The 13,239-nt window shown below is 46.7% G+C and overlaps 1 protein-coding gene across 3 annotated transcripts in view; it reads right to left on the bottom strand.

Moving 5' to 3' along the window:
- Positions 1 to 12,336: 12,336 nt before the first annotated feature.
- The window catches only part of LOC121531587 (synaptotagmin-7-like), a 117,318-nt gene continuing 116,415 nt past the window's right edge, over positions 12,337 to 13,239 (bottom strand). For all 3 annotated transcript variants that reach the window (XM_041836875.1, XM_045205144.1, XM_045205145.1), the window contains 2 exons: positions 12,999 to 13,198; positions 12,337 to 12,662 (listed from right to left, as the gene is read on the bottom strand). In XM_041836875.1, coding sequence (XP_041692809.1) covers positions 12,558 to 12,662; positions 12,999 to 13,198 — 305 coding nt within the window. In that variant the 3' untranslated portion in view covers positions 12,337 to 12,557. The remainder of the gene's footprint in view (positions 12,663 to 12,998; positions 13,199 to 13,239) is intronic.

Genomic DNA, 13,239 nt, shown 5'->3' with positions numbered 1-13,239 from the left:
GTTCTGGGCAGCTGGGTTGATGAGGTCAGGACAGGAAGGAAACAGAAGAAAACAACAACATTAGCAGAATAATAAAAATGCTGCCTTCAGAACATTACAGTCCCCTGTCCATGTCTTCCACGTTACCCTCACAGTCACAGACAGACAAATCATTGTCTCAATCTACTAATCACAACTCCTTCAGCAGAAGTTAAACTCTGTTGACGAGGAACAATCTATTGCTATAATACTTTTTCTGAATTGGCTACTGCAGTGAAAACCACGTCTCAACCTGTTAGTCATGTTTCAACCGATTAATCATGTTTCAATCTGTTAGTCATGTCTCATCCTGTTAGTCATGTCTCAACCTGTTAGTCATGTCTCAACCTGTTAGTCATGTCTCAACCTGTTAGTCATGTCTCAACCTGTTAGTCATGTCTCAACCTGTTAGTCACGTCTCAACCTGTTAGTCATGTCTCAACCTGTTAGTCATGTCTCATCCTGTTAGTCATGTCTCAACCTGTTAGTCATGTCTCAACCTGTTAGTCATGTCTCAACCTGTTAGTCATGTCTCAACCTGTTAGTCATGTCTCAACCTGTTAGTCATGTCTCAACCTGTTAGTCATGTCTCAACCTGTTAGTAATGTCTCAACCTGTTAGTCATGTCTCATCCTGTTAGTCATGTCTCAACCTGTTAGTCATGTCTCAACCTGTTAGTTATGTCTCAACCTGTTAGTCATGTCTCAACCTGTTAGTCATGTCTCATCCTGTTAGTCATGTCTCAACCTGTTAGTCATGTCTCATCCTGTTAGTCATGTCTCAACCTGTTAGTCATGTCTCAACCTGTTAGTCATGTCTCAACCTGTTAGTCATGTCTCAACCTGTTAGTCATGTCTCAACCTGTTAGTCAAGTCTCAACCTGTTAGTCATGTCTCAACCTGTTATTCATGTCTCAACCTGTTAGTCATGTCTCATCCTGTTAGTCATGTCTCATTCTGTTAGTCATGTCTCAACCTGTTAGTCATGTCTCAACCTGTTAGTCATGTCTCAACCTGTTAGTCATGTCTCATCCTGTTAGTCATGTCTCATCCTGTTAGTAATGTTTCAACCTGTTAGTCATGTCTCAACCTGTTAGTCATGTCTCAACCTGTTAGTCATGTCTCAACCTGTTAGTCATGTCTCATCCTGTTAGTCATGTCTCATCCTGTCAGTCATGTCTCAACCTGTTAGTCATGTCTCATTCTGTTAGTCATGTCTCAACCTGTTAGTCATGTCTCAACCTGTTAGTCATGTCTCAACCTGTTAGTCAAGTCTCAACCTGTTAGTCATGTCTCAACCTGTTATTCATGTCTCAACCTGTTAGTCATGTCTCATCCTGTTAGTCATGTCTCATTCTGTTAGTCATGTCTCAACCTGTTAGTCATGTCTCAACCTGTTAGTCATGTCTCAACCTGTTAGTCATGTCTCATCATGTTAGTCATGTCTCAACCTGTTAGTCATGTCTCAACCTGTTAGTCATGTCTCAACCTGTTAGTCATGTCTCAACCTGTTACTCATGTCTCAACCTGTTAGTCATGTCTCAACCTGTTAGTCATGTCTCAACCTGTTAGTCATGTCTCATCCTGTTAGTCATGTCTCAACCTGTTAGTCATGTCTCAACCTGTCAGTCATAGTATATGAGAGAGAAAAAAAGAAAATGATTTTAATGACAAAAAGAAGACAGTCATCCATCATACCTCACACCTGAGGACTGACATTTGAACCTGTTTTGAAAGGACTGATAAAAGAGAAAAAATGACTTCTCTTGTTACACTGAAGCAAGTTATTGGTATAAGTTTTGTATTTAGAGACATGATAGCAGGGATGTTTTCATACATTATTAGTTTTTCTCAGAGAATATGCATATATACTTCATGGATATTTTTTTGTATTGCTGCTTGAATATATGCATTTCCAAGATAGAGGTTGAAGAGTGTGTGTCCATTTCCCCCCGCGAGGCTTTGGCTGGCTTTCCTCATGACTTTACCTGAATATTTTGGGATAATCTTAGACAAGCTTTTATTTTGAAGGGGTGACTTTTAAGTCATGCATTACTCAGATGTTAAACTTACAATACATTTTTAGTACCTTTGTACGAAATCTATGAACTGTGTTTTTAAAAGTCTAGTGACTCCTTAAAGCTTAACATGTTTCTGCTTGTCATGCAGTGAAAGTTGATGCCTCCGGTTTCCTTTTTGGTTTCCTTTTTATTTTCCTATTGATAGCTTGGCTCTTATGTTTCTGGTGGACCAGTGGTTGGTGTGCTTTATCCCTGGTCCAGATGTTACTACCTGTGTCTTTAGGGCAGCCATGGCCCAAATGTGTTTCTAGGCTGGTCCTTGTAGGTCAAACAGGCTATACGATTAGTAACCTTAGGACCACTATGCAAATATATTGTATTTGTGTGTGTGTGTGTGTGTGTGTGTGTGTGTGTGTGTGTGTGTGTGTGTGTGTGTGTGTGAGAGTGATTGGGTTGAGTGTGAATGTGAACAAATAGTTACTTAAACACTTGAAGTACTCCCCTGCCACGAACTTCACATTCTCCAGGAACTTGACCACAAGTTCAGAGCAGCTCAGTTTGGCCTGAAGTAGGTTTTATTTCTGAGAACATAGTTGTTTCTATCTAGGGAAGATGGTGGACTGTGGACATATCTTGCACTTGGAGTATTTGATGAATGAAGTATTCGTAGTCCTAGCTTTTAGAGTTTGGAAAGAACATGTTCCTATCAGCACCAGAACTCTGAAGTGAAGCGTGTTAGTTTTTTCCCCTCTTGTGATCATATTTGTTATTATTTGTGTATTATTTTGTTATTAATACAGCAGCACTACTGCATAATTTGTCTGAAAGAAGTGGGCCGTTCAATGTGGAGCAATCGAGTGCTACAGAATGTATGACTGCTAATCGTGCTTATAGTCATCTGTGTCTTGCATTTCCAGGCAAGGTTTTATTGCCCCGTGTAGCTCAGTTGGAAGAGCATGGCATTAGCAACGCCAGGGTTATGGGTTCGATTCCCACGTGGGGCCAGTATGAAAAATGTATGCACTCACTAACTGTAAGTCGCTCTGGATAAGAGCGTCTGCTAAATTACTAAAATGTAAATGTAATGTCTCAACCTGTTAGTCATGTCTCAACCTGTTAGTCATGTCTCAACCTGTTAGTCATGTCTCAACCTGTTAGTCATGTCTCAACCTGTTAGTCATGTCTCAACCTGTTAGTCATGTCTCATCCTGTTAGTCATGTCTCAACCTGTTAGTCAAGTCTCAACCTGTTAGTCATGTCTCAACCTGTTAGTCATGTCTCATCCTGTTAGTCATGTCTCATCCTGTTAGTCATGTCTCATCCTGTTAGTCATGTCTCAACCTGTTAGTCATGTCTCAACCTGTTAGTCATGTCTCAACCTGTTAGTCATGTCTCAACCTGTTAGTCATGTCTCAACCTGTTAGTCATGTCTCATCCTGTTAGTCATGTCTCATCCTGTTAGTCATGTCTCAACCTGTTAGTCATGTCTCAACCTGTTAGTCATGTCTCAACCTGTTAGTCAAGTCTCAACCTGTTAGTCAAGTCTCAACCTGTTAGTCTGGTCTCATCCTGTTAGTCATGTCTCAACCTGTTAGTCATGTCTCAACCTGTTAGTCATGTCTCAACCTGTTAGTCATGTCTCAACCTGTTAGTCATGTCTCAACCTGTTAGTCATGTCTCAACCTGTTAGTCAAGTCTCAACCTGTTAGTCATGTCTCAACCTGTTAGTCATGTCTCATCCTGTTAGTCATGTCTCAACCTGTTAGTCACGTCTCAACCTGTTAGTCATGTCTCAACCTGTTAGTCATGTCTCAACCTGTTAGTCATGTCTCAACCTGTTAGTCACGTCTCATCCTGTTAGTCATGTCTCAACCTGTTAGTCATGTCTCAACCTGTTAGTCATGTCTCATCCTGTTAGTCATGTCTCAACCTGTTAGTCTGGTCTCATCCTGTTAGTCATGTCTCAACCTGTTAGTCACGTCTCAACCTGTTAGTCATGTCTCAACCTGTTAGTCATGTCTCAACCTGTTAGTCATGTCTCAACCTGTTAGTCATGTCTCATCCTGTTAGTCATGTCTCATCCTGTTAGTCATGTCTCATCCTGTTAGTCATGTCTCAACCTCTTAGCAGAATCTTTATTATGTGGCTCTGTCTCAGAGAACACACACACCACACGCCCCAGCTTCCAGACAGAACAGTCAGTCAGTCACTCCGTGACACTCATGCCCCAGGCATGGGCATGGGCAGGGGTGACCCAGATTAAACTATCCATCTCTCATCTCCTTATGTCCTGGTCTCTGGGAACATGACAGAACAGATGTTTACTAAGACATCAGTCCCTCCAGATGTGTCATATGTTTTAACATTATGTCATCTAAAAAGTCACAAAGACAACCTCTGGACTGAATGGGGCATGACAGAAAGGCTTGGAAGTGGCTCAGTATACAAGGGTATTGTAGTTCAGAGTATTTAATGTTTATTGAGAAGTGTGTATACATGGTAGTGTAGTTTCTCTAAATGGCTGCCTCACTCATACTGTGTCGTGTCATTGTCTCCAGGTTACAGAGAAGCCCAGGTGACTTCCCTAACAACGCCTAACAACATCTAACAATGCCCAACAACCACAGCATCAGCTGACTTCCCTGACAACTCCTAACAACACTTGACAACACCTAACAACGCCTACAACCACAGCATCAGCTGACCTCCCTAACAATGCCTAACAACCGCAGCATCAGTCCCAGGGCCTCCTTACTGCTGTACTTCCTCATGACGACCACATAGTAACCAGGCTCCTGCTGGAGCTGTACTTCCTCATGACGACCACATAGCAACCAGGCTCCTGCTGGAGCTGTACTTCCTCATGACGACCACATAGCAACCAGGCTCCTGCTGGAGCTGTACTTCCTCATGACGACCACATAGCAACCAGGCTCCTGCTGGATCTGTACTTCCTCATGACGACCACATAGCAACCAGGCTCCTGCTGGAGCTGTACTTCCTCATGACGACCACATAGCAACCAGGCTCCTGCTGGAGCTGTACTTCCTCATGACGACCACATAGCAACCAGGCTCCTGCTGGAGCTGTACTTCCTCATGACGACCACATAGCAACCAGGCTCCTGCTGGAGCTGTACTTCCCTCATGACGACCACATAGCAACCAGGCTCCTGCTGGAGCTGTACTTCCTCATGACGACCACATAGTAACCAGGCTCCTGCTGGAGCTGTACTTCCTCATGACGACCACATAGTAACCAGGCTCCTGCTGGAGCTGTACTTCCTCATGACGACCACATAGCAACCAGGCTCCTGCTGGAGCTGTACTTCCTCATGACGACCACATAGCAACCAGGCTCCTGCTGGAGCTGTACTTCCTCATGACGACCACATAGTAACCAGGCTCCTGCTGAAGCTGTACTTCCTCATGACGACCACATAGTAACCAGGCTCCTGCTGTAGCTGTACTTCCTCATGACGACCACATAGTAACCAGGCTCCTATTGAAGCTGTACTTCCTCATGACGACCACATAGTAACCAGGCTGCTAATGGAGCTGTACTTCCTCATGACGACCACATAGTAACCAGGCTCCTGCTGGAGCTGTACTTCCTCATGACGACCACATAGCAACAAGGCTGCTGCTGGAGCTGTACTTCCTCATGACGACCACATAGTAACCAGGCTGCTGCTGGAGCTGTACTTCCTCATGACGACCACATAGTAACCAGGCTCCTGCTGGAGCTGTACTTCCTCATGATGACCACATAGCAACCAGGCTCCTGCTGGAGTGTGTCATGGCGCTTGACATGCACAACTACGGCTACTACCCTGGGGAGGACGAGACCCATGCATCCTTTCCTCTCCCTCAAATCCCTCCATCTGACCTCCAGACCTCTCCATTCTGCTGCTACCTCAGACCAGACCTCTCCCCTTCAGATCCTACCTCAGACCAGACCTCTCCCCTTCAGATCCTACCTCAGACCAGACCTCTCCCCTTCAGATCCTACCTCAGACCAGACCTCTCCCCTTCAGATCCTACCTCAGACCAGACCTCTCCCCCTTCAGATCCTACCTCAGACCAGACCTCTCCCCTTCAGATCCTACCTCAGACCAGACCTCACCCCTTCAGATCCTACCTCAGACCAGACCTCTCCCCTTCAGATCCTACCTCAGACCAGACCTCTCCCCTTCAGATCCTACCTCAGACCAGACCTCTCCCCTTCAGATCCTACCTCAGACCAGACCTCACCCCTTCAGATCCTACCTCAGACCAGACCTCTCCCCTTCAGATCCTACCTCAGACCAGACCTCTCCCCTTCAGATCCTACCTCAGACCAGACCTCTCCCCCTTCAGATCCTACCTCAGACCAGACCTCTCCCCTTCAGATCCTACCTCAGACCAGACCTCTCCCCTTCAGATCCTACCTCAGACCAGACCTCTCCCCTTCAGATCCTACCTCAGACCAGACCTCTCCCCTTCAGATCCTACCTCAGACCAGACCTCTCCCCTTCAGATCCTACCTCAGACCAGACCTCACCCCTTCAGATCCTACCTCAGACCAGACCTCACCCCTTCAGATCCTACCTCAGACCAGACCTCTCCCCTTCAGATCCTACCTCAGACCAGACCTCTCCCCTTCAGATCCTACCTCAGACCAGACCTCTCCCCTTCAGATCCTACCTCAGACCAGACCTCTCCCCTTCAGATCCTACCTCAGACCAGACCTCTCCCCTTCAGATCCTACCTCAGACCAGACCTCTCCCCCTTCAGATCCTACCTCAGACCAGACCTCTCCCCTTCAGATCCTACCTCAGACCAGACCTCTCCCCTTCAGATCCTACCTCAGACCAGACCTCTCCCCTTCAGATCCTACCTCAGACCAGACCTCTCCCCTTCAGATCCTACCTCAGACCAGACCTCACCCCTTCAGATCCTACCTCAGACCAGACCTCTCCCCCTTCAGATCCTACCTCAGACCAGACCTCACCCCTTCAGATCCTACCTCAGACCAGACCTCACCCCTTCAGATCCTACCTCAGACCAGACCTCTCCCCTTCAGATCCTACCTCAGACCAGACCTCACCCCCTTCAGATCCTACCTCAGACCAGACCTCTCCCCCTTCAGATCCTACCTCAGACCAGACCTCTCCCCTTCAGATCCTACCTCAGACCAGACCTCTCCCCTTCAGATCCTACCTCAGACCAGACCTCTCCCCTTCAGATCCTACCTCAGACCAGACCTCTCCCCTTCAGATCCTACCTCAGACCAGACCTCTCCCCCTTCAGATCCTACCTCAGACCAGACCTCTCCCCTTCAGATCCTACCTCAGACCAGACCTCACCCCTTCAGATCCTACCTCAGACCAGACCTCTCCCCTTCAGATCCTACCTCAGACCAGACCTCTCCCCTTCAGATCCTACCTCAGACCAGACCTCTCCCCTTCAGATCCTACCTCAGACCAGACCTCTCCCCTTCAGATCCTACCTCAGACCAGACCTCTCCCCTTCAGATCCTACCTCAGACCAGACCTCTCCCCTTCAGATCCTACCTCAGACCAGACCTCTCCCCTTCAGATCCTACCTCAGACCAGACCTCACCCCTTCAGATCCTACCTCAGACCAGACCTCTCCCCTTCAGATCCTACCTCAGACCAGACCTCACCCCTTCAGATCCTACCTCAGACCAGACCTCTCCCCTTCAGATCCTACCTCAGACCAGACCTCTCCCCTTCAGATCCTACCTCAGACCAGACCTCACCCCTTCATATACTAGTCCCTTTAGTCACCATCAACTTTATTACCATCATCAGCATTATCAGTGTTATTATTAATATCAATAAAACTATTATTGTTATTATTGTTACATTCGTCAAATAAGTGCAGATAAAATTCCCCCAAGCCCTCGTTGGAAGGAGGGGCTAAAGACAGACAGAGGGAAGGGAAACCAGTTACAGAGAGAGATATAGAGTGGTAGATGAAGACAGAGGGAAACCAGTTAGAGAGAGATATAGAGTGGTAGATGAAGACAGAGGGAAACCAGTTAGAGAGAGAGATATAGAGTGGTAGATGAAGACAGAGGGAAACCAGTTAGAGAGATATAGAGTGGTAGATGAAGACAGAGGGAAACCAGTTAGAGAGATATATAGAGTGGTAGATGAAGACAGAGGGAAACCAGTTAGAGAGATATAGAGTGGTAGATGAAGACAGAGGGAAACCAGTTAGAGAGATATAGAGTGGTAGATGAAGACAGAGGGAAACCAGTTAGAGAGAGATATAGAGTGGTAGATGAAGACAGAGGGAAACCAGTTAGAGAGAGATATAGAGTGGTAGATGAAGACAGAGGGAAACCAGTTAGAGAGAGATATAGAGTGGTAGATGAAGACATAGGGAAACCAGTTAGAGGGAGATATAGAGGGGTAGATGAAGACAGAGGGAAACCAGTTAGAGAGAGAGATAGAGTGGTAGATGAAGACAGAGGGAAACCAGTTAGAGAGAGATATAGAGTGGTAGATGAAGACATAGGGAAACCAGTTAGAGGGAGATATAGAGGGGTAGATGAAGACAGAGGGAAACCAGTTAGAGAGATATAGAGTGGTAGATGAAGACAGAGGGAAACCAGTTAGAGAGATATATAGAGTGGTAGATGAAGACAGAGGGAAACCAGTTAGAGAGAGATATAGAGGGGTAGATGAAGACAGAGGGAAACCAGTTAGAGGGAGATATAGAGGGGTAGATGAAGACAGAAGGAAACCAGTTAGAGAGAGATGTAGAGTGGTAGATGAAGACAGAGGGAAACCAGTTAGAGAGAGAGAGATATAGAGTGGTAGATGACGACAGAGGGAAACCAGTTAGAGAGATATATAGAGTGGTAGATGAAGACAGAAGGAAACCAGTTAGAGAGAGATATAGAGGGGTAGATGAAGACAGAGGGAAACCAGTTAGAGAGAGATATAGAGTGGTAGATGAAGACAGAGGGAAACCAGTTAGAGAGAGATATAGAGTGGTAGATGAAGACAGAGGGAAACCAGTTACAGAGAGAGATATAGAGTGGTAGATGAAGACAGAGGGAAACCAGTTAGAGAGAGATATAGAGTGGTAGATGAAGACAGAGGGAAACCAGTTAGAGAGAGATATAGAGTGGTAGATGAAGACAGAGGGAAACCAGTTACAGAGAGAGATATAGAGTGGTAGATGAAGACAGAGGGAAACCAGTTAGAGAGAGATATAGAGTGGTAGATGAAGACAGAGGGAAACCAGTTAGAGAGAGAGAGATATAGAGTGGTAGATGACGACAGAGGGAAACCAGTTAGAGAGATATATAGAGTGGTAGATGAAGACAGAAGGAAACCAGTTAGAGAGAGATATAGAGGGGTAGATGAAGACAGAGGGAAACCATTTAGAGAGAGAGAGAGAGTGGTAGATGAAGACAGAAGGAAACCAGTTAGAGAGAGATGTAGAGTGGTAGATGAAGACAGATGGAAACCAGTTAGAGAGAGAGAGATATAGAGTGGTAGATGAAGACAGAGGGAAACCAGTTAGAGAGATATATAGAGTGGTAGATGAAGACAGAGGGAAACCAGTTAGAGAGATATATAGAGTGGTAGATGAAGACAGAGGGAAACCAGTTAGAGAGATATATAGAGTGGTAGATGAAGACAGAGGGAAACCAGTTAGAGAGAGATATAGAGTGGTAGATGAAGACAGAGGGAAACCAGTTAGAGAGAGAGATATAGAGGGGTAGATGAAGACAGAAGGAAACCAGTTAGAGAGAGATATAGAGTGGTAGATGAAGACAGAGGGAAACCAGTTAGAGAGATATATAGAGTGGTAGATGAAGACAGAGGGAAACCAGTTAGAGAGAGAGATATAGAGGGGTAGATGAAGACAGAGAAAGAGAAGAAAATATCTAACGTCGGAAGATTGAATCAGTGAACACACAACACACACAAGCTTAATAAAACAGCATTTAGCTTCTTCTATATATCACATCATCTTTACATCGGAAGAACATTTTGAATTGTATTCTTTAGTTGTTCGATTTTTATGAAAATGACATCATTTTTGATTGTATTTTCTTTTCGTGTTGGTTTTTCATGATCTTGTTTTTTCTCTCTCTGATCGTTGTCAGGGCTTTTTCCCGTTCTGGGAATGCCAGGAAGATGTGTTCCGTAATTGGATGTTTATTGTGTTTTCCTTCTTTCATCCCAGTTCAGCTCAAAGTTCAGTTGTTTCAGTTAGTTTTGAAAGAATCTCTACATTTGTTGGAGCTACAACACAGCACCCACAGAACACAGATGACAATGGTCCAGAAAGTGGGAGATAATATTGTGTGTGAGAGAGAGAGAGAGAGAGAGAGAGGCAGAGAGAGAGGCAGAGAGAGAGGCAGAGAGAGAGGCAGAGAGAGAGAGAGAGAGAGAGAGAGAGAGAGAGAGAGAGGTTTTAGTCCATCAAAATAGACGTCTGGGAGAAATCCAACAAATAAAGACACATACAGGAAGAGAAGAGAAGGAGAGAGGACATCACACAGGAGAGAAGGAGAGGGGGACATCATACAGGAGAGAAGGAGAGGGGGACATCATACAGGAGAGAAGGAGAGGGGGGACATCACACAGGAGAGAAGGAGAGGGGGACATCATACAGGAGAGAAGGAGAGGGGGACATCATACAGGAGAGAAGGAGAGGGGGACATCACACAGGAGAGAAGGAGAGGGGGACATCACACAGGAGAGAAGGAGAGGGGACATCACACAGGAGAGAAGGAGAGGGTGACATCATACAGGAGAGAAGGAGAGGGGGACATCATACAGGAGAGAAGGAGAGGGGGACATCACACAGGAGAGAAGGAGAGGGGACATCATACAGGAGAGAAGGAGAGGGGGGACATCATACAGGAGAGAAGGAGAGGGGGACATCATACAGGAGAGAAAGAGAGAGGGGGACATCATACAGGAGAGAAGGAGAGGGGGACATCACACAGGAGAGAAGGAGAGGGGGGACATCATACAGGAGAGAAGGAGAGGGGACATCATACAGGAGAGAAGGAGAGGGGACATCATACAGGAGAGAAGGAGAGGGGACATCACACAGGAGACAAGGAGAGGGGACATACAGGAGAGAAGGAGAGGGGGACATCATACAGGAGAGAAAGAGAGGGGACATCATACAGGAGAGAAGGAGAGGGGGACATCACACAGGAGAGAAGGAGAGGGGACATCACACAGGAGAGAAGGAGAGGGGACATCACACAGGAGAGAAGGAGAGGGGGACATCATACAGGAGAGAAGGAGAGGGGGACATCACACAGGAGAGAAGGAGAGGGGGACATCATACAGGAGAGAAGGAGAGGGGGACATCATACAGGAGAGAAGGAGAGGGGGACATCATACAGGAGAGAAGGAGAGGGGGACATCACACAGGAGAGAAGGAGAGGGTGACATCATACAGGAGAGAAGGAGAGGGGACATCATACAGGAGAGAAGGAGAGGGGGACATCACACAGGAGAGAAGGAGAGGGGACATCATACAGGAGAGAAGGAGAGGGGGACATCATACAGGAGAGAAGGAGAGGGGGACATCATACAGGAGAGAAAGAGAGGGGGACATCATACAGGAGAGAAGGAGAGGGGGACATCACACAGGAGAGAAGGAGAGGGGGACATCATACAGGAGAGAAGGAGAGGGGACATCATACAGGAGAGAAGGAGAGGGGACATCATACAGGAGAGAAGGAGAGGGGACATCACACAGGAGACAAGGAGAGGGGACATACAGGAGAGAAGGAGAGGGGGACATCATACAGGAGAGAAAGAGAGGGGACATCATACAGGAGAGAAGGAGAGGGGGACATCACACAGGAGAGAAGGAGAGGGGACATCACACAGGAGAGAAAGAGAGGGGGACATCACACAGGAGAGAAGGAGAGGGGGACATCATACAGGAGAGAAGGAGAGGGTGACATCATACACCATACAGATTATTTTCTAGAGGGGTTTTGCCTGTCTCAGGCTTACTTTACACTCATAGTAGTTTTACTTGGAATATTTGTCAATAATGGCATTAAAAAAATTTTATTTGAAGGTTTTCTGTGATTCTATGGGACATCGTTGCAGTGTCCAAAATGGCCACCATACATACAGTACACACAGTAGGCTGGTAACGGCTGCAGTGCAGTCCACAACCAGGGATTGGAAGTCTCACACAAACCACACGTCAGATCTCAACACGAGGACAGACAGACAGAAACAGGGGGACCATTGGCAGAGTGGAGGAGGGAGACATGAGAAGAAACCGAGGAAGAGAGAAGAGAAGCAGAACAAAACAGATAGAGAGATTAGATAAAGGAGTGAAGAAGAGAGGAGAAGAGAGCAGATTGGTTTAAAGGTCAATAGAGCGGATGGCTAATTGTACCCGTGTTTCGCAGCCTGGCAGCTAGTCAGTCTTGTGCATAAGGATGGGGATTGGACGTTGAAGGAAGGGGGAGGGTGCGGGGCCATGGAAGAGAGTGGGCAGGACGATCAGGCCTTGAGAGCGTGCCATTGGGCCACATTAGTACGTGGCCGGCCCATCATGTCCTTCCAGTGTTTCACTTCCGCCGGACCACTCTTCCATGATAGGTAGATCTGAGAAAGAAAGACAGACAGAGAGAGAGAGAGAGACGTGGGGGAGACAGAGAGAGAGAGGGAGGGAGGGAAAAAGAGAGAGAGAGAGAGAGAGAGAGAGAGAGAGAGAGAGAGAGAGAGAGAGAGAGAGAGAGAGAGAGAGAGAGAGAGAGAGAGAGAGAGAGAGAGAGAGAGAGAGAGAGAGAGAGAGAGAGAGAGAGAGAGAGAGAGAGAGAGAGAGAGAGAGAGAGAGAGAGAGAGAGAGAGAGACAGGTTTTAGTCCATCAAAATAATCCAATCAGGGATGTTCTCAGGTTAAACCCAGGTAAAGTGGGCAGGGAGCGGTGTGTTGGTTACCTTGCCAATGACATCGTTGCGGCTGAGCCGGTCCTTGTCCATGACGGTGATGATGATGGTGGTCTCCCGGAGGACATGTGCTGGAACCTCGAAGGGGAAAGACTCGTTGAAAACGGGGTTGAGACAACGTTTTATCGTCACAGTCTTCTTCTTCTCAATACGCTTGTCCTTGTGCATCAACCACAGCTTCACATAGGGGTCTGAAAGGAGGAGGAGGAGGAGGAGGAGGAAGAGGGGGACG

This window comes from Coregonus clupeaformis, chromosome 19 (assembly GCF_020615455.1).
Source record: "Coregonus clupeaformis isolate EN_2021a chromosome 19, ASM2061545v1, whole genome shotgun sequence".
Taxonomy (NCBI): Eukaryota; Metazoa; Chordata; class Actinopteri; order Salmoniformes; family Salmonidae; genus Coregonus; species Coregonus clupeaformis.
This window is presented reverse-complemented; position numbering and strand designations above follow the sequence as displayed.